This window comes from Chiloscyllium plagiosum, unplaced genomic scaffold (genome assembly GCF_037043375.1).
Source record: "Chiloscyllium plagiosum isolate Xiang-an unplaced genomic scaffold, Cpla_swu_hap1 HiC_scaffold_51, whole genome shotgun sequence".
Taxonomy (NCBI): Eukaryota; Metazoa; Chordata; class Chondrichthyes; order Orectolobiformes; family Hemiscylliidae; genus Chiloscyllium; species Chiloscyllium plagiosum.
Window position 1 is genome coordinate 4,217,316 of NW_028270189.1, and position 12,862 is coordinate 4,230,177.

The 12,862-nt window shown below is 48.2% G+C and overlaps 1 protein-coding gene across 1 annotated transcript in view; it reads left to right on the plus strand.

The window, feature by feature from the left end:
• Positions 1–279: 279 nt before the first annotated feature.
• The window catches only part of LOC148134947 (proteolipid protein 2-like), a gene marked incomplete at its 5' end in the record, with an annotated part of 28,234 nt that continues 15,651 nt past the window's right edge, over positions 280–12,862 (plus strand). The window contains 2 exons of the mRNA XM_087985208.1: positions 280–477; positions 12,608–12,700. Of these exons, the coding sequence (XP_087841334.1) occupies positions 280–477; positions 12,608–12,700 (291 nt within the window). The remainder of the gene's footprint in view (positions 478–12,607; positions 12,701–12,862) is intronic.

A 12,862-nucleotide genomic window follows, 5' to 3' on the forward strand; every position in this document is an offset into this window, starting at 1 on the left:
CGGTCGGTGAGATGTGTCTGGGTGGGGGTTGGCCGGTGGGTGAGATGTGTCTGGGTGGGGGCTGGCCGATCGGTGAGATGTGTCTGGGTGGGGGCTGGCCGATCGGTGAGATGTGTCTGGGTGGGGCCGGCCGCTCGGTGAGATGTGTCTGGGTGGGGGCTGGCCGCTCGGTGAGATGTGTCTGGGTGGGGGCTGGCCGATCGGTGAGATGTGTCTGGGTGGGGCTGGCCGGTGGGTGAGATGTGTTGGGTGTCTGGGAGGTGCCGGGAGGAGCCGCCATTGTGTGTGACCATCTCGCTGTCTCTCTCGGTTCTCCCACAGTTATTGTGCCTGATTGTCTTCATCTGTTTCTGTTCCTCGGCATATGGCGGCTATTCCACGGCCCCCATCATCGAGCTCATCTTCAGCTTCATCTTCTTCATCATCTTCATGAACCGGTTCGATCAGTCCCTGAGCTTCATTCACTGGCCCTTGACGGTAATTCCTGTCACCTCCTGCCACACAACCTGCCCCTTCCCCTCCGCTCACAACTTAGTGTCACGGTCCCAGTCTGTGACAGTGTGCTTGTTACAGTTTTACTGAGACTGACACGAACACACAGTCACTGAGACTGACTCTAACGCACAGTCACTGAGTCTAACACACACAGTCACTGAGACTGACACGAACACACAGTCACTGAGACTGACTCTAACGCACAGTCACTGAGTCTAACACACACAGTCACTGAGACTGACACGAACACACAGTCACTGAGACTGACTCTAACGCACAGTCACTGAGTCTAACACACACAGTCACTGAGACTGACAGGAACACACAGTCACTGAGACTGACACTAACACACACAGTCACTGACACTAACACAGTCACTGAGACTGACACTAACACACACAGTCACTGAGTCTGACACTAACACACACAGTCACTGAGACTGACACTAACACACACAGTCACTGACACTAACACAGTCACTGAGACTGACACTAACACACACAGTCACTGAGTCTGACACTAACACACACAGTCACTGAGACTGACACTAATACACACAGTCACTGAAACTGACTCGAACATACACAGTCACTGACACTAACACAGTCACTGAGACTGACACGAACACACAGTCAGAGACTGACACTAGTACACACAGTCACTGAGACTGACACTAACACACAGTCACTGAGACTGACACTAACACACGCAGTCACTGAGACTGACACTAACACACGCAGTCACTGAGACTGACACTAACACACAGTCACTGAGACTGACACTAACACACAGTCACTGAGACTGACACTAACACACAGTCACTGAGACTGACACTAACACAGTCACTGAGACTGACACGAACACACAGTCACTGAGACTGACTCTAACGCACAGTCACTGAGTCTAACACACACAGTCACTGAGACTGACAGGAACACACAGTCACTGAGACTGACACTAATACACACAGTCACTGACACTAACACAGTCACTGAGACTGACACTAACACACACAGTCACTGAGTCTGACACTAACACACACAGTCACTGAGACTGACACTAATACACACAGTCACTGAAACTGACTCTAACATACACAGTCACTGACACTAACACAGTCACTGAGACTGACACGAACACACAGTCAGAGACTGACACTAGTACACACAGTCACTGAGACTGACACTAACACACAGTCACTGAGACTGACACTAACACACGCAGTCACTGAGACTGACACTAACACACAGTCACTGAGACTGACACTAACACACAGTCACTGAGACTGACACTAACACAGTCACTGAGACTGACACTAACACAGTCACTGAGACTGACACGAACACACAATTAGTCACTGAGACTGACTCTAACATACAGTCACTGAGACTGACACTAATACACACAGTCACTGAGACTGACACTAACACACAGTCACTGAGACTGACACTAATACACACAGTCACTGAGACTGACACTAATACACACAGTCACTGAGACTGACTCTAACATACACAGTCACTGAGACTGACTCTAACATACACAGTCACTGAGACTGACACTAATACACACAGTCACTGAGACTGACACTAACACACAGTCACTGAGACTGACACTAACACACAGTCACTGAGACTGACACTAACACACAGTCACTGAGACTGACACTAACACACAGTCACTGAGACTGACACTAACACACAGTCACTGAGACTGACACTAATACACACAGTCACTGAGACTGACGGTTACATACACAGTCACTGACACTAACACAGTCACTGAGACTGACACTAATACACACAGTCACTGAGACTGACACTAATACACACAGTCACTGAGACTGATACTAACACACAGTCACTGAGACTGACACTAACACACAGTCACTGAGACTGACACTAATACACACAGTCTCTGAGACTGACACTAACACACAGTCACTGAGACTGACACTAATACACACAGTCACTGAGACTGACTCTAACATACACAGTCACTGACACTAACACAAACACAGTCACTGAGACTGACACTAATACACACAGTCACTGGGACTGACACTAATACACACAGTCACTGGGACTGACACTAATACACACAGTCACTGGGACTGACACTAATACACACAGTAACTGAGACTGACACTAACACACAGTCACTGAGACACACAGTCACTGAGCCTGACACGAACACACAGTCACTGAGACTGACACTAACACACAGTCACTGAAACTGACACTAATACACACAGTCACTGAGACTGACACCAATACACACAGTCACTGAGACTGACACTAATACACACAGTCACTGAGACTGACACTAACACACAGTCACTGAGACTGACACTAACACACAGTCACTGAGACTGACACTAACACACAGTCACTGAGACTGACACTAATATACACAGTCACTGAGACTGACACTAATACACACCGTCACTGAGACTGACACTAACACACAGTTACTGAGACTGACACTAACACACAGTCACTGAGACTGACACTAATACACACAGTCACTGAGACTGACACTAATACACACAGTCACTGAGATTGACTCTAACATACACAGTCACTGAGACTGACACTAACACACAGTCACTGAGACACACAGTCACGGAGACTGACACGAACACACAGTCACTGAGACTGACACTAACACGCACTTAGTCACTGAAACTGACACTAATGTACACAGTTACTGAGACTGACACTAATACACAGTCACTGAGACTGACACGAACACACACACACTCGGTGAGACTGACACTAATACACATTCGGTGAGACTGACACTAAAAACACAGTCACTGAGACTGTATGTGTGTCAGTGTCAGTCGCAGTGATTGTGTGTGTTAGAGTCAATCTCAGTGACTGTGTGTTAGTGTGAGTCTCAGTGACTGTGTGTCTCAGTGACCGTGTGTGTATTAGTGTCAGTCTCAGTGATCGTGTGTGTATTGGAGTCAGTTTCAGTGACTGTGTATGTTAGTGTCAGTCTCAGTGACTGTGTATGTTAGTGTCAGTCTCAGTGACTGTGTGTGTTAGTGTCAGTCTCAGTGACTGTGTGTGTTAGAGTCAGTCTCAATGACTGTGTATTAGTGTCAGTCTCAGTGACTGTGTGTGTTAGAGTCAGTCTCAGTGACTGTGTGTGTTAGAGTCAGTCTCAGGGACTGTGTATATTAGTGTCAGTCTCAGTGACTGTGTGTGTTAGTGTCAGTCTCGGTGACTGTGTGTGTTAGTGTCAGTCTCAGGGACTGTGTGTGTATTAGTGTCAGTCCCAGTGACTGTGTGTGTATTAGTGTCAGTCCCAGTGACTGTGTGTGTTAGTGTCAGTCCCAGTGACTGTGTGTGTTAGTGTCAGTCTCGGTGACTGTGTGTGTTAGTGTCAGTCTCGGTGACTGTGTGTGTATTAGTGTCAGTCCCGGTGACTGTGTGTGTATTAGTGTCAGTCCCAGTGACTGTGTGTGTGTTAGTGTCAGTCTCAGTGACTGTGTGTGTGTGTTAGTGTCAGTCTCAGTGACTGTGTGTGTATTAGTGTCAGTCCCAGTGACTGTGTGTGTGTTAGTGTCAGTCCCAGTGACTGTGTGTGTGTTAGTGTCAGTCTCAGTGACTGTGTGTATTAGTGTCAGTCTCAGTGACTGTGTGTGTATTAGTGTCAGTCCCAGTGACTGTGTGTGTATTAGTGTCAGTCCCAGTGACTGTGTGTGTGTTAGTGTCAGTCTCAGTGACTGTGTGTATTAGTGTCAGTCTCAGTGACTGTGTGTGTATTAGTGTCAGTCTCAGTGACTGTGTGTGTATTAGTGTCAGTCCCAGTGACTGTGTGTATTAGTGTCAGTCCCAGTGACTGTGTGTGTTAGTGTCAGTCTCAGGGACTGTGTGTGTGTTAGTGTCAGTCTCAGTGACTGTGTCTCAGTGACTGTGTGTGTATTAGTGTCAGTCCCAGTGACTGTGTGTGTGTTAGTGTCAGTCTCAGTGACTGTGTGTATTAGTGTCAGTCTCAGTGACTGTGTGTGTATTAGTGTCAGTCTCAGTGACTGTGTGTGTATTAGTGTCAGTCCCAGTGACTGTGTGTATTAGTGTCAGTCCCAGTGACTGTGTGTGTTAGTGTCAGTCTCAGGGACTGTGTGTGTGTTAGTGTCAGTCTCAGTGACTGTGTCTCAGTGACTGTGTGTTTGTATCAGTCTCCGTGACTGTGTGTGTTAGTGTCAGTCTCTGTCTGTGTGTGTATTGGTGTCAGTCCCAGTGACTGTGTGTGTATTAGTGTCAGTCCCAGTGACTGTGTGTGTATTAGTGTCAGTCCCAGTGACTGTGTGTGTGTTAGTGTCAGTCCCAGTGACTGTGTGTGTTAGTGTCAGTCTCAGTGACTGTGTGTGTATTAGTGTCAGTCTCAGTGACTGTGTGTGTATTAGTGTCAGTCCCAGTGACTGTGTGTGTATTAGGGTCAGTCCCAGTGACTGCGTGTGTGTTAGTGTCAGTCTCAGTGACTGTGTGTGTTAGTGTCAGTCTCAGTGACTGTGTGTGTATTAGTGTCAGTCTCAGTGACTGTGTGTGTATTAGTGTCAGTCCCAGTGACTGCATGTGTATTAGTGTCAGTCCCAGTGACTGTGTGTGTATTAGTGTCAGTCCCAGTGACTGTGTGTGTATTAGTGTCAGTCCCAGTGACTGTGTGTGTGTTAGTGTCAGTCTCAGTGACTGTGTGTGTTAGTGTGAATCTCAGTGACTGTGTGTATTAATGTCAGTCTCAGTGACTGTGTGTGTGTTAGTGTCAGTCTCAGTGATTGTGTGTATTAGTGTCAGTCTCAGTGACTGTGTCTCAGTGACTGTGTGTTAGTGTCAGTCTCCGTGACTGTGTGTGTATTGGTGTCAGTCCCAGTGACTGTGTGTGTATTGGTGTCAGTCCCAGTGACTGTGTGTGTATTAGTCTCAGTCTCAGTGACTGTGCGTGTTAGTGTCAGTTTCAGTGACTGTGTGTATTAGTGTCAGTCTCAGTGACTGTGTGTGTTAGTGTCAGTCTCAGTGACTGTGTGTGTGTTAGTGTCAGTCTCAGTGACTGTGTGTGTTAGTGTCAGTCTCCGTGACTGTGTGTGTATTGGTGTCAGTCCCAGTGACTGTGTGTGTATTGGTGTCAGTCCCAGTGACTGTGTGTATTAGTCTCAGTCTCAGTGACTGTGCGTGTTAGTGTCAGTTTCAGTGACTGTGTGTATTAGTGTCAGTCTCAGTGACTGTGTGTGTTAGTGTCAGTCTCGGTGACTGTGTGTGTTAGTGTCAGTCTCAGTGACTGTGTGTGTATTAGTGGCAGTCCCAGTGACTGTGTGTGTATTAGTGTCAGTCTCAGTGACTGTGTGTGTATTAGTGTCTGTCTCAGTGACTGTGTGTGTATTAGTGTCAGTCCCAGTGACTGTGTGTTTATTACTGTCAGTCCCAGTGACTGTGTGTGTATTAGTGTCAGTCCCAGTGACTGTGTGTGTGTTAGTGTCAGTCCCAGTGACTGTGTGTGTGTTAGTGTCAGTCTCAGTGACTGTGTGTGTTAGTGTCAGTCTCAGTGACTGTGTGTGTTAGAATCAGTCTCAGTGACTGTGTGTTAGTGTCAGTCTCAGGGACTGTGTGTGCATTAGTGTCAGTCTCAGTGACTGTGTGTATTAGAGTCAGTCTCAGTAACTGTGTGTGTTAGTGTCAGTCTCAGGGACTGTGTGTGTGTTAGTGTCAGTCTCAGGGACTGTGTGTGTGTTAGTGTCAGTCTCAGTGACTGTGTGTGTTAGTGTCAGTCTCCATGACTGTGTGTGTATTGGTGTCAGTCCCAGTGACTGTGTGTGTATTGGTGTCAGTCCCAGTGACTGTGTGTATTAGTCTCAGTCTCAGTGACTGTGCGTGTTAGTGTCAGTTTCAGTGACTGTGTGTATTAGTGTCAGTCTCAGTGACTGTGTGTGTTAGTGTCAGTCTCGGTGACTGTGTGTGTTAGTGTCAGTCTCAGTGACTGTGTGTGTATTAGTGGCAGTCCCAGTGACTGTGTGTGTATTAGTGTCAGTCTCAGTGACTGTGTGTGTATTAGTGTCATTCTCAGTGACTGTGTGTGTATTAGTGTCAGTCCCAGTGACTGTGTGTGTATTAGTGTCAGTCCCAGTGACTGTGTGTGTGTTAGTGTCAGTCTCAGTGACAGTGTGTGTTAGTGTCAGTCTCAGTGACTGTGTGTGTATTAGTCTCAGTCTCAGTGACTGTGTGTGTATTAGTGTCAGTCCCAGTGACTGTGTGTGTGTTAGTGTCAGTCCCAGTGACTGTGTGTGTGTTAGTGTCAGTCTCAGTGACTGTGTGTGTTAGTGTCAGTCTCAGTGACTGTGTGTGTTAGTGTCAGTCTCGGTGACTGTGTGTGTTAGTGTCAGTCTCGGTGACTGTGTGTGTTAGTGTCAGTCTCAGTGACTGTGTGTGTATTAGTGTCAGTCCCAGTGACTGTGTGTGTTAGTGTCAGTCCCAGTGACTGTGTGTGTTAGTGTCAGTCTCAGTGACTGTCTGTGTATTAGTGTCAGTCCCAGTGACTGTGTGTGTATTAGTGTCAGTCCCAGTGACTGTGTGTGTGTTAGTGTCAGTCTCAGTGACTGTGTGTGTATTAGTGTCAGTCCCAGTGACTGTGTATGTGTTAGTGTTAGTCTCAGTGACTGTGTGTGTTAGTGTCAGTCTCAGTGACTGTGTGTATGTTAGTGTCAGTCCCAGTGACTGTGTGTGTGTTAGTGTCAGTCTCAGTGACTGTGTGTGTATTAGTGTCAGTCCCAGTGACTGTGTGTGTATTAGTGTCAGTCCCAGGTACTGTGTGTGTGTTAGTGTCAGTCTCAGTGACTGTGTGTGTTAGTGTCAGTCTCAGTGACTGTGTGTATGTTAGTGTCAGTCCCAGTGACTGTGTGTGTGTTAGTGTCAGTCTCAGTGACTGTGTGTGTATTAGTGTCAGTCCCAGTGACTGTGTGTGTATTAGTGTCAGTCCCAGTGACTGTGTGTGTGTTAGTGTCAGTCCCAGTGACTGTGTGTGTATTAGTGTCAGTCCCAGTGACTGTGTGTGTATCAGTGTCAGTCCCAGTGACTGTGTGTGTATCAGTGTCAGTCTCAGGGACTGTGTGTGTTAGTGTCAGTCTCAGTGACTGTGTGTGTTAGTGTCAGTCTCAGGGACTGTGTTTATATTAGTGTCAGTCTCAGTGACAGTGTGTGTGTTAGAGTCAATCTCAGGGACTGTGTGTGTATTAATGTCAGTCTCAGTGACTGTGTGTGTTAGTGTCAGTCTCAGGGACTCTGTGTCTCAGTGACTGTGTGTGTTGTCAGTCTCAGTGACTATCTGTCTCAGTGACTATGTGGTTTAGTGTCAGTCTCAGTGACTGTGTGTGTCAATCTCAGTGACTGTGTGTCTCAGTGACTCTGTGTTAGTGTCAGTCCCAGTGACTGTGTGTGTGTTAGTCTCCGTCTCAGTGACTGTGCGTGTTAGTGTCAGTTTCAGTGACTGTGTGTATTAGTGTCAGTCTCAGTGACTGTGTGTGTTAGTGTCAGTCTCAGTGACTGTGTGTGTGTTAGTGTCAGTCTCAGTGACTGTGTGTGTTAGTGTCAGTCTCCGTGACTGTGTGTGTATTGGTGTCAGTCCCAGTGACTGTGTGTGTATTGGTGTCAGTCCCAGTGACTGTGTGTATTAGTCTCAGTCTCAGTGACTGTGCGTGTTAGTGTCAGTTTCAGTGACTGTGTGTATTAGTGTCAGTCTCGGTGACTGTGTGTGTTAGTGTCAGTCTCAGTGACTGTGTGTGTATTAGTGGCAGTCCCAGTGACTGTGTGTGTATTAGTGTCAGTCTCAGTGACTGTGTGTGTGTTAGTGTCAGTCCCAGTGACTGTGTGTTTATTACTGTCAGTCCCAGTGACTGTGTGTGTGTTAGTGTCAGTCCCAGTGACTGTGTGTGTGTTAGTGTCAGTCCCAGTGACTGTGTGTGTGTTAGTGTCAGTCTCAGTGACTGTGTGTGTTAGTGTCAGTCTCAGTGACTGTGTGTGTTAGAATCAGTCTCAGTGACTGTGTGTTAGTGTCAGTCTCAGGGACTGTGTGTGCATTAGTGTCAGTCTCAGTGACTGTGTGTATTAGAGTCAGTCTCAGTAACTGTGTGTGTTAGTGTCAGTCTCAGGGACTGTGTGTGTGTTAGTGTCAGTCTCAGGGACTGTGTGTGTGTTAGTGTCAGTCTCAGTGACTGTGTGTGTATTAGTGTCAGTCTCAGTGACTGTGTGTGTGTATTAGTGTCATTCCCAGTGACTGTGTGTGTATTGGTGTCAGTCCCAGTGACTGTGTGTGTATTAGTGTCAGTCCCAGTGACTGTGTGTGTGTTAGTGTCAGTCTCAGTGACTGTGTGTGTTAGTGTCAGTCTCCGTGACTGTGTGTGTATTGGTGTCAGTCCCAGTGACTGTGTGTGTATTGGTGTCAGTCCCAGTGACTGTGTGTATTAGTCTCAGTCTCAGTGACTGTGCGTGTTAGTGTCAGTTTCAGTGACTGTGTGTATTAGTGTCAGTCTCAGTGACTGTGTGTGTTAGTGTTAGTCTCGGTGACTGTGTGTGTTAGTGTCAGTCTCAGTGACTGTGTGTGTATTAGTGGCAGTCCCAGTGACTGTGTGTGTATTAGTGTCAGTCTCAGTGACTGTGTGTGTATTAGTGTCAGTCTCAGTGACTGTGTGTGTATTAGTGTCAGTCCCAGTGACTGTGTGTGTGTTAGTGTCAGTCCCAGTGACTGTGTGTGTGTTAGTGTCAGTCTCAGTGACAGTGTGTGTTAGTGTCAGTCTCAGTGACTGTGTGTGTTAGTGTCAGTCTCAGTGACTGTGTGTGTATTAGTGTCAGTCCCAGTGACTGTGTGTGTATTAGTGTCAGTCTCAGTGACTGTGTGTGTATTAGTGTCAGTCTCAGTGACTGTGTGTGTTAGTGTCAGTCTCAGTGACTGTGTGTGTATTAGTCTCAGTCTGAGTGACTGTGTGTGTATTAGTGTCAGTCCCAGTGACTGTGTGTGTGTTAGTGTCAGTCCCAGTGACTGTGTGTGTGTTAGTGTCAGTCCCAGTGACTGTGTGTGTGTTAGTGTCAGTCTCAGTGACTGTGTGTGTTAGTTTCAGTCTCAGTGACTGTGTGTGTTAGTGTCAGTCTCAGTGACTGTGTGTGTTAGTGTCAGTCTCGGTGACTGTGTGTGTTAGTGTCAGTCTCGGTGACTGTGTGTGTTAGTGTCAGTCTCAGTGACTGTGTGTGTGTTAGTGTCAGTCCCAGTGACTGTGTGTGTTAGTGTCAGTCCCAGTGACTGTGTGTGTTAGTGTCAGTCCCAGTGACTGTGTGTGTTAGTGTCAGTCTCAGTGACTGTCTGTGTATTAGTGTCAGTCCCAGTGACTGTCTGTGTATTAGTGTCAGTCCCAGTGACTGTGTGTGTATTAGTGTCAGTCCCAGTGACTGTGTGTGTGTTAGTGTCAGTCTCAGTGACTGTGTGTGTATTAGTGTCAGTCCCAGTGACTGTGTGTGTGTTAGTGTCAGTCTCAGTGACTGTGTGTGTTAGTGTCAGTCCCAGTGACTGTGTGTGTGTTAGTGTCAGTCTCAGTGACTGTGTGTGTATTAGTGTCAGTCTCAGTGACTGTGTGTGTATTAGTGTCAGTCTCAGTGACTGTGTGTGTATTAGTGTCAGTCCCAGTGACTGTGCGTGTTAGTGTCAGTCTCAGTGACTGTGTGTGTTAGTGTCAGTCTCAGTGACTGTGTGTGTATTAGTGTCAGTCCCAGTGACTGTGTGTGTATTAGTGTCAGTCCCAGTGACTGTGTGTGTGTTAGTGTCAGTCCCAGTGACTGTGTGTGTATTAGTGTCAGTCCCAGTGACTGTGTGTGTATTAGTGTCAGTCCCAGTGACTCTGTGTGTATCAGTGTCAGTCCCAGTGACTGTGTGTGTATCAGTGTCAGTCTCAGGGACTGTGTGTGTGTTAGTGTCAGTCTCAGTGACTGTGTGTGTGTTAGAGTCAGTCTCAGTGACTGGGTGTGTGTTAGAGTCAATCTCAGGGACTGTGTGTGTATTAATGTCAGTCTCAGTGACTGTGTATGTTAGTGTCAGTCTCAGGGACTCTGTGTCTCAGTGACTGTGTGTGTTGTCAGTCTCAGTGACTATCTGTCTCAGTGACTATGTGGTTTAGTGTCAGTCTCAGTGACTGTGTGTGTCAGTCTCAGTGACTGTGTGTCTCAGTGACTCTGTGTTAGTGTCAGTCCCAGTGACTGTGTGTGTATTAGTGTCAGTCCCAGTGACTGTGTGTGTGTTAGTGTCAGTCTCAGTGACTGTGTGTGTTAGTCTCAGTGATTGTGTGTACGTGTCAGTGTCAGTCTCAGTGACAAAATGTGTGTGTGAGAGAGATGGATAGAGTGTTGTGCGTGTGTGAGAGACGGAGTGTTGTGCGTGTGTGAGGGGGACAGTGTTGTGCGTGTGAGAGGGAGGGAGTGCGTGTGTGAGAGGGACAGTGTTGTGTGTGTGACAGAGTGTTGTGCGTGTGTGAGAGAGAGAGTATGTGTGTGTGAGAGAGAAGGAGAGTGTGTGTTTGTGAGAGAGAGGGAGAGAGTGTGTGTGTGTGTGTGTGAGGGAGAGTGTGTGTGTGTGAGAGAGGGAGAGTGTGTGTGAGAGAGGGAGAGTGTGTGTGTGAGAGGGAGAGTGTGTGTGTGAGAGGGAGAGTGTGTGTGTGAGAGGGAGAGTGTGTGTGTGAGAGGGAGAGTGTGTGTGTGTGAGAGGGAGAGTGTGTGTGTGTGAGAGGGAGAGTGTGTGTGTGTGTGAGAGGGAGAGTGTGTGTGTGTGAGAGGGAGAGTGTGTGTGTGTGAGAGGGAGAGTGTGTGTGTGTGAGAGGGAGAGTGTGTGTGTGTGAGAGAGAGGGAGAGTGTGTGTGTGAGAGAGAGAGGGAAAGTGTGTGTGTGTGTGAGTGAGGGAGAGTGTGTGTGTGTGTGAGAGAGAGTGTGTGTGTGTGAGAGAGAGTGTGTGTGTATGAGAGAGAGTGTGTGTGTGAGAGAGGGAGTGTGTCTGTGTGTGTGTGAGAGAGGGAGAGTGTGTGTGTGTGTGTGAGAGAGGGAGAGTGTGTGTGTGTGTGTGAGAGAGGGAGAGAGGGAGAGTGTGTGTGAGAGAGGGAGAGTGTGTGTGAGAGAGGGAGAGTGTGTGTGAGAGAGGGAGAGTGTGTGTGTGTGAGAGGATGAGTGTGTGCGTGTGTTAGGGGGTGAGTGTGTGCGTGTGTGAGAGAGGGAGAGTGTGTGTGTGAGAGAGGGAGAGTGTGTGTGTGTTAGGGGGTGAGTGTGTGTGTGTGCGTGAGAGAGGGAGAGTGTGTGCGTGAGAGAGGGAGAGTGTGTGCGTGAGAGAGGGAGAGTGTGTGTGTGTGTGTTAGAGGGTGAGTGTGTGTGTCAAAGGGAGAGTGTGTGTGATTGTGTGAGAGAGGGAGAGTGTGTGTGTGAGAGAGGGAGTGTGTGTGAGAGAGGGAGAGTGTGTGTGTGTGTGAGAGAGGGAGAGTGTGTGTGTGTGTGAGAGAGGGAGAGTGTGTGTGTGTGAGAGAGGGAGAGTGTGTGTGTGTGTGAGAGAGGGAGAGTGTGTGTGTGTGTGAGAGAGGGAGAGTGTGTGTGTGTGTGAGAGAGGGAGAGTGTGTGTGTGTGTGAGAGAGGGAGAGTGTGTGTGTGTGAGAGAGGGAGAGTGTGTGTGTGTGAGAGGGGGAGAGTGTGTGTGAGAGGGGGAGAGTGTGTGTGTGAGAGGGGGAGAGTGTGTGTGTGAGAGGGGGAGAGTGTGTGTGTGAGAGGGGGAGAGTGTGTGTGTGAGAGGGGGAGAGTGTGTGTGTGAGAGGGGGAGAGTGTGTGTGTGAGAGGGGGAGAGTGTGTGTGTGAGAGAGGGAGAGTGTGTGTGTGTGTGTGAGAGAGGGAGAGTGTGTGTGTGTGTGTGTGAGAGAGGGAGAGTGTGTGTGTGTGTGTGTGTGAGAGGGAGAGTGAGTGTGTGTGTGTGTGTGTGAGTGAGAGGGAGAGTGTGTGTGTGTGTGAGGGAGAGTGTGTGTGTGTGAGTGAGGGAGAGTGTGTGTGTGTGTGTGTGAGAGAGTGAGCAGTGCCCTTGCCTGAATTGCCTGGTTGTGTTTCAGGATCTGATCCGCTGTGCCATTGCCGTGATCGTCTTTGCCATCATTTCCATTATCGCTCTCACCAGCAACGATGGACCTCGGATTGCTGCTGGGGTAAGGCTTTCGAGGATAATCCCGGGCACAGTCAGCCAGCGTTCCAGATCCTGCATCAGACACAACCCAACTTTTCCACAACGTGGATGCATAGACTTCCGAGTTAAGCAGATAGTGCGGCACTCCCTCAGCACTGACCCTCCCACAGCACCCACTCCCTCA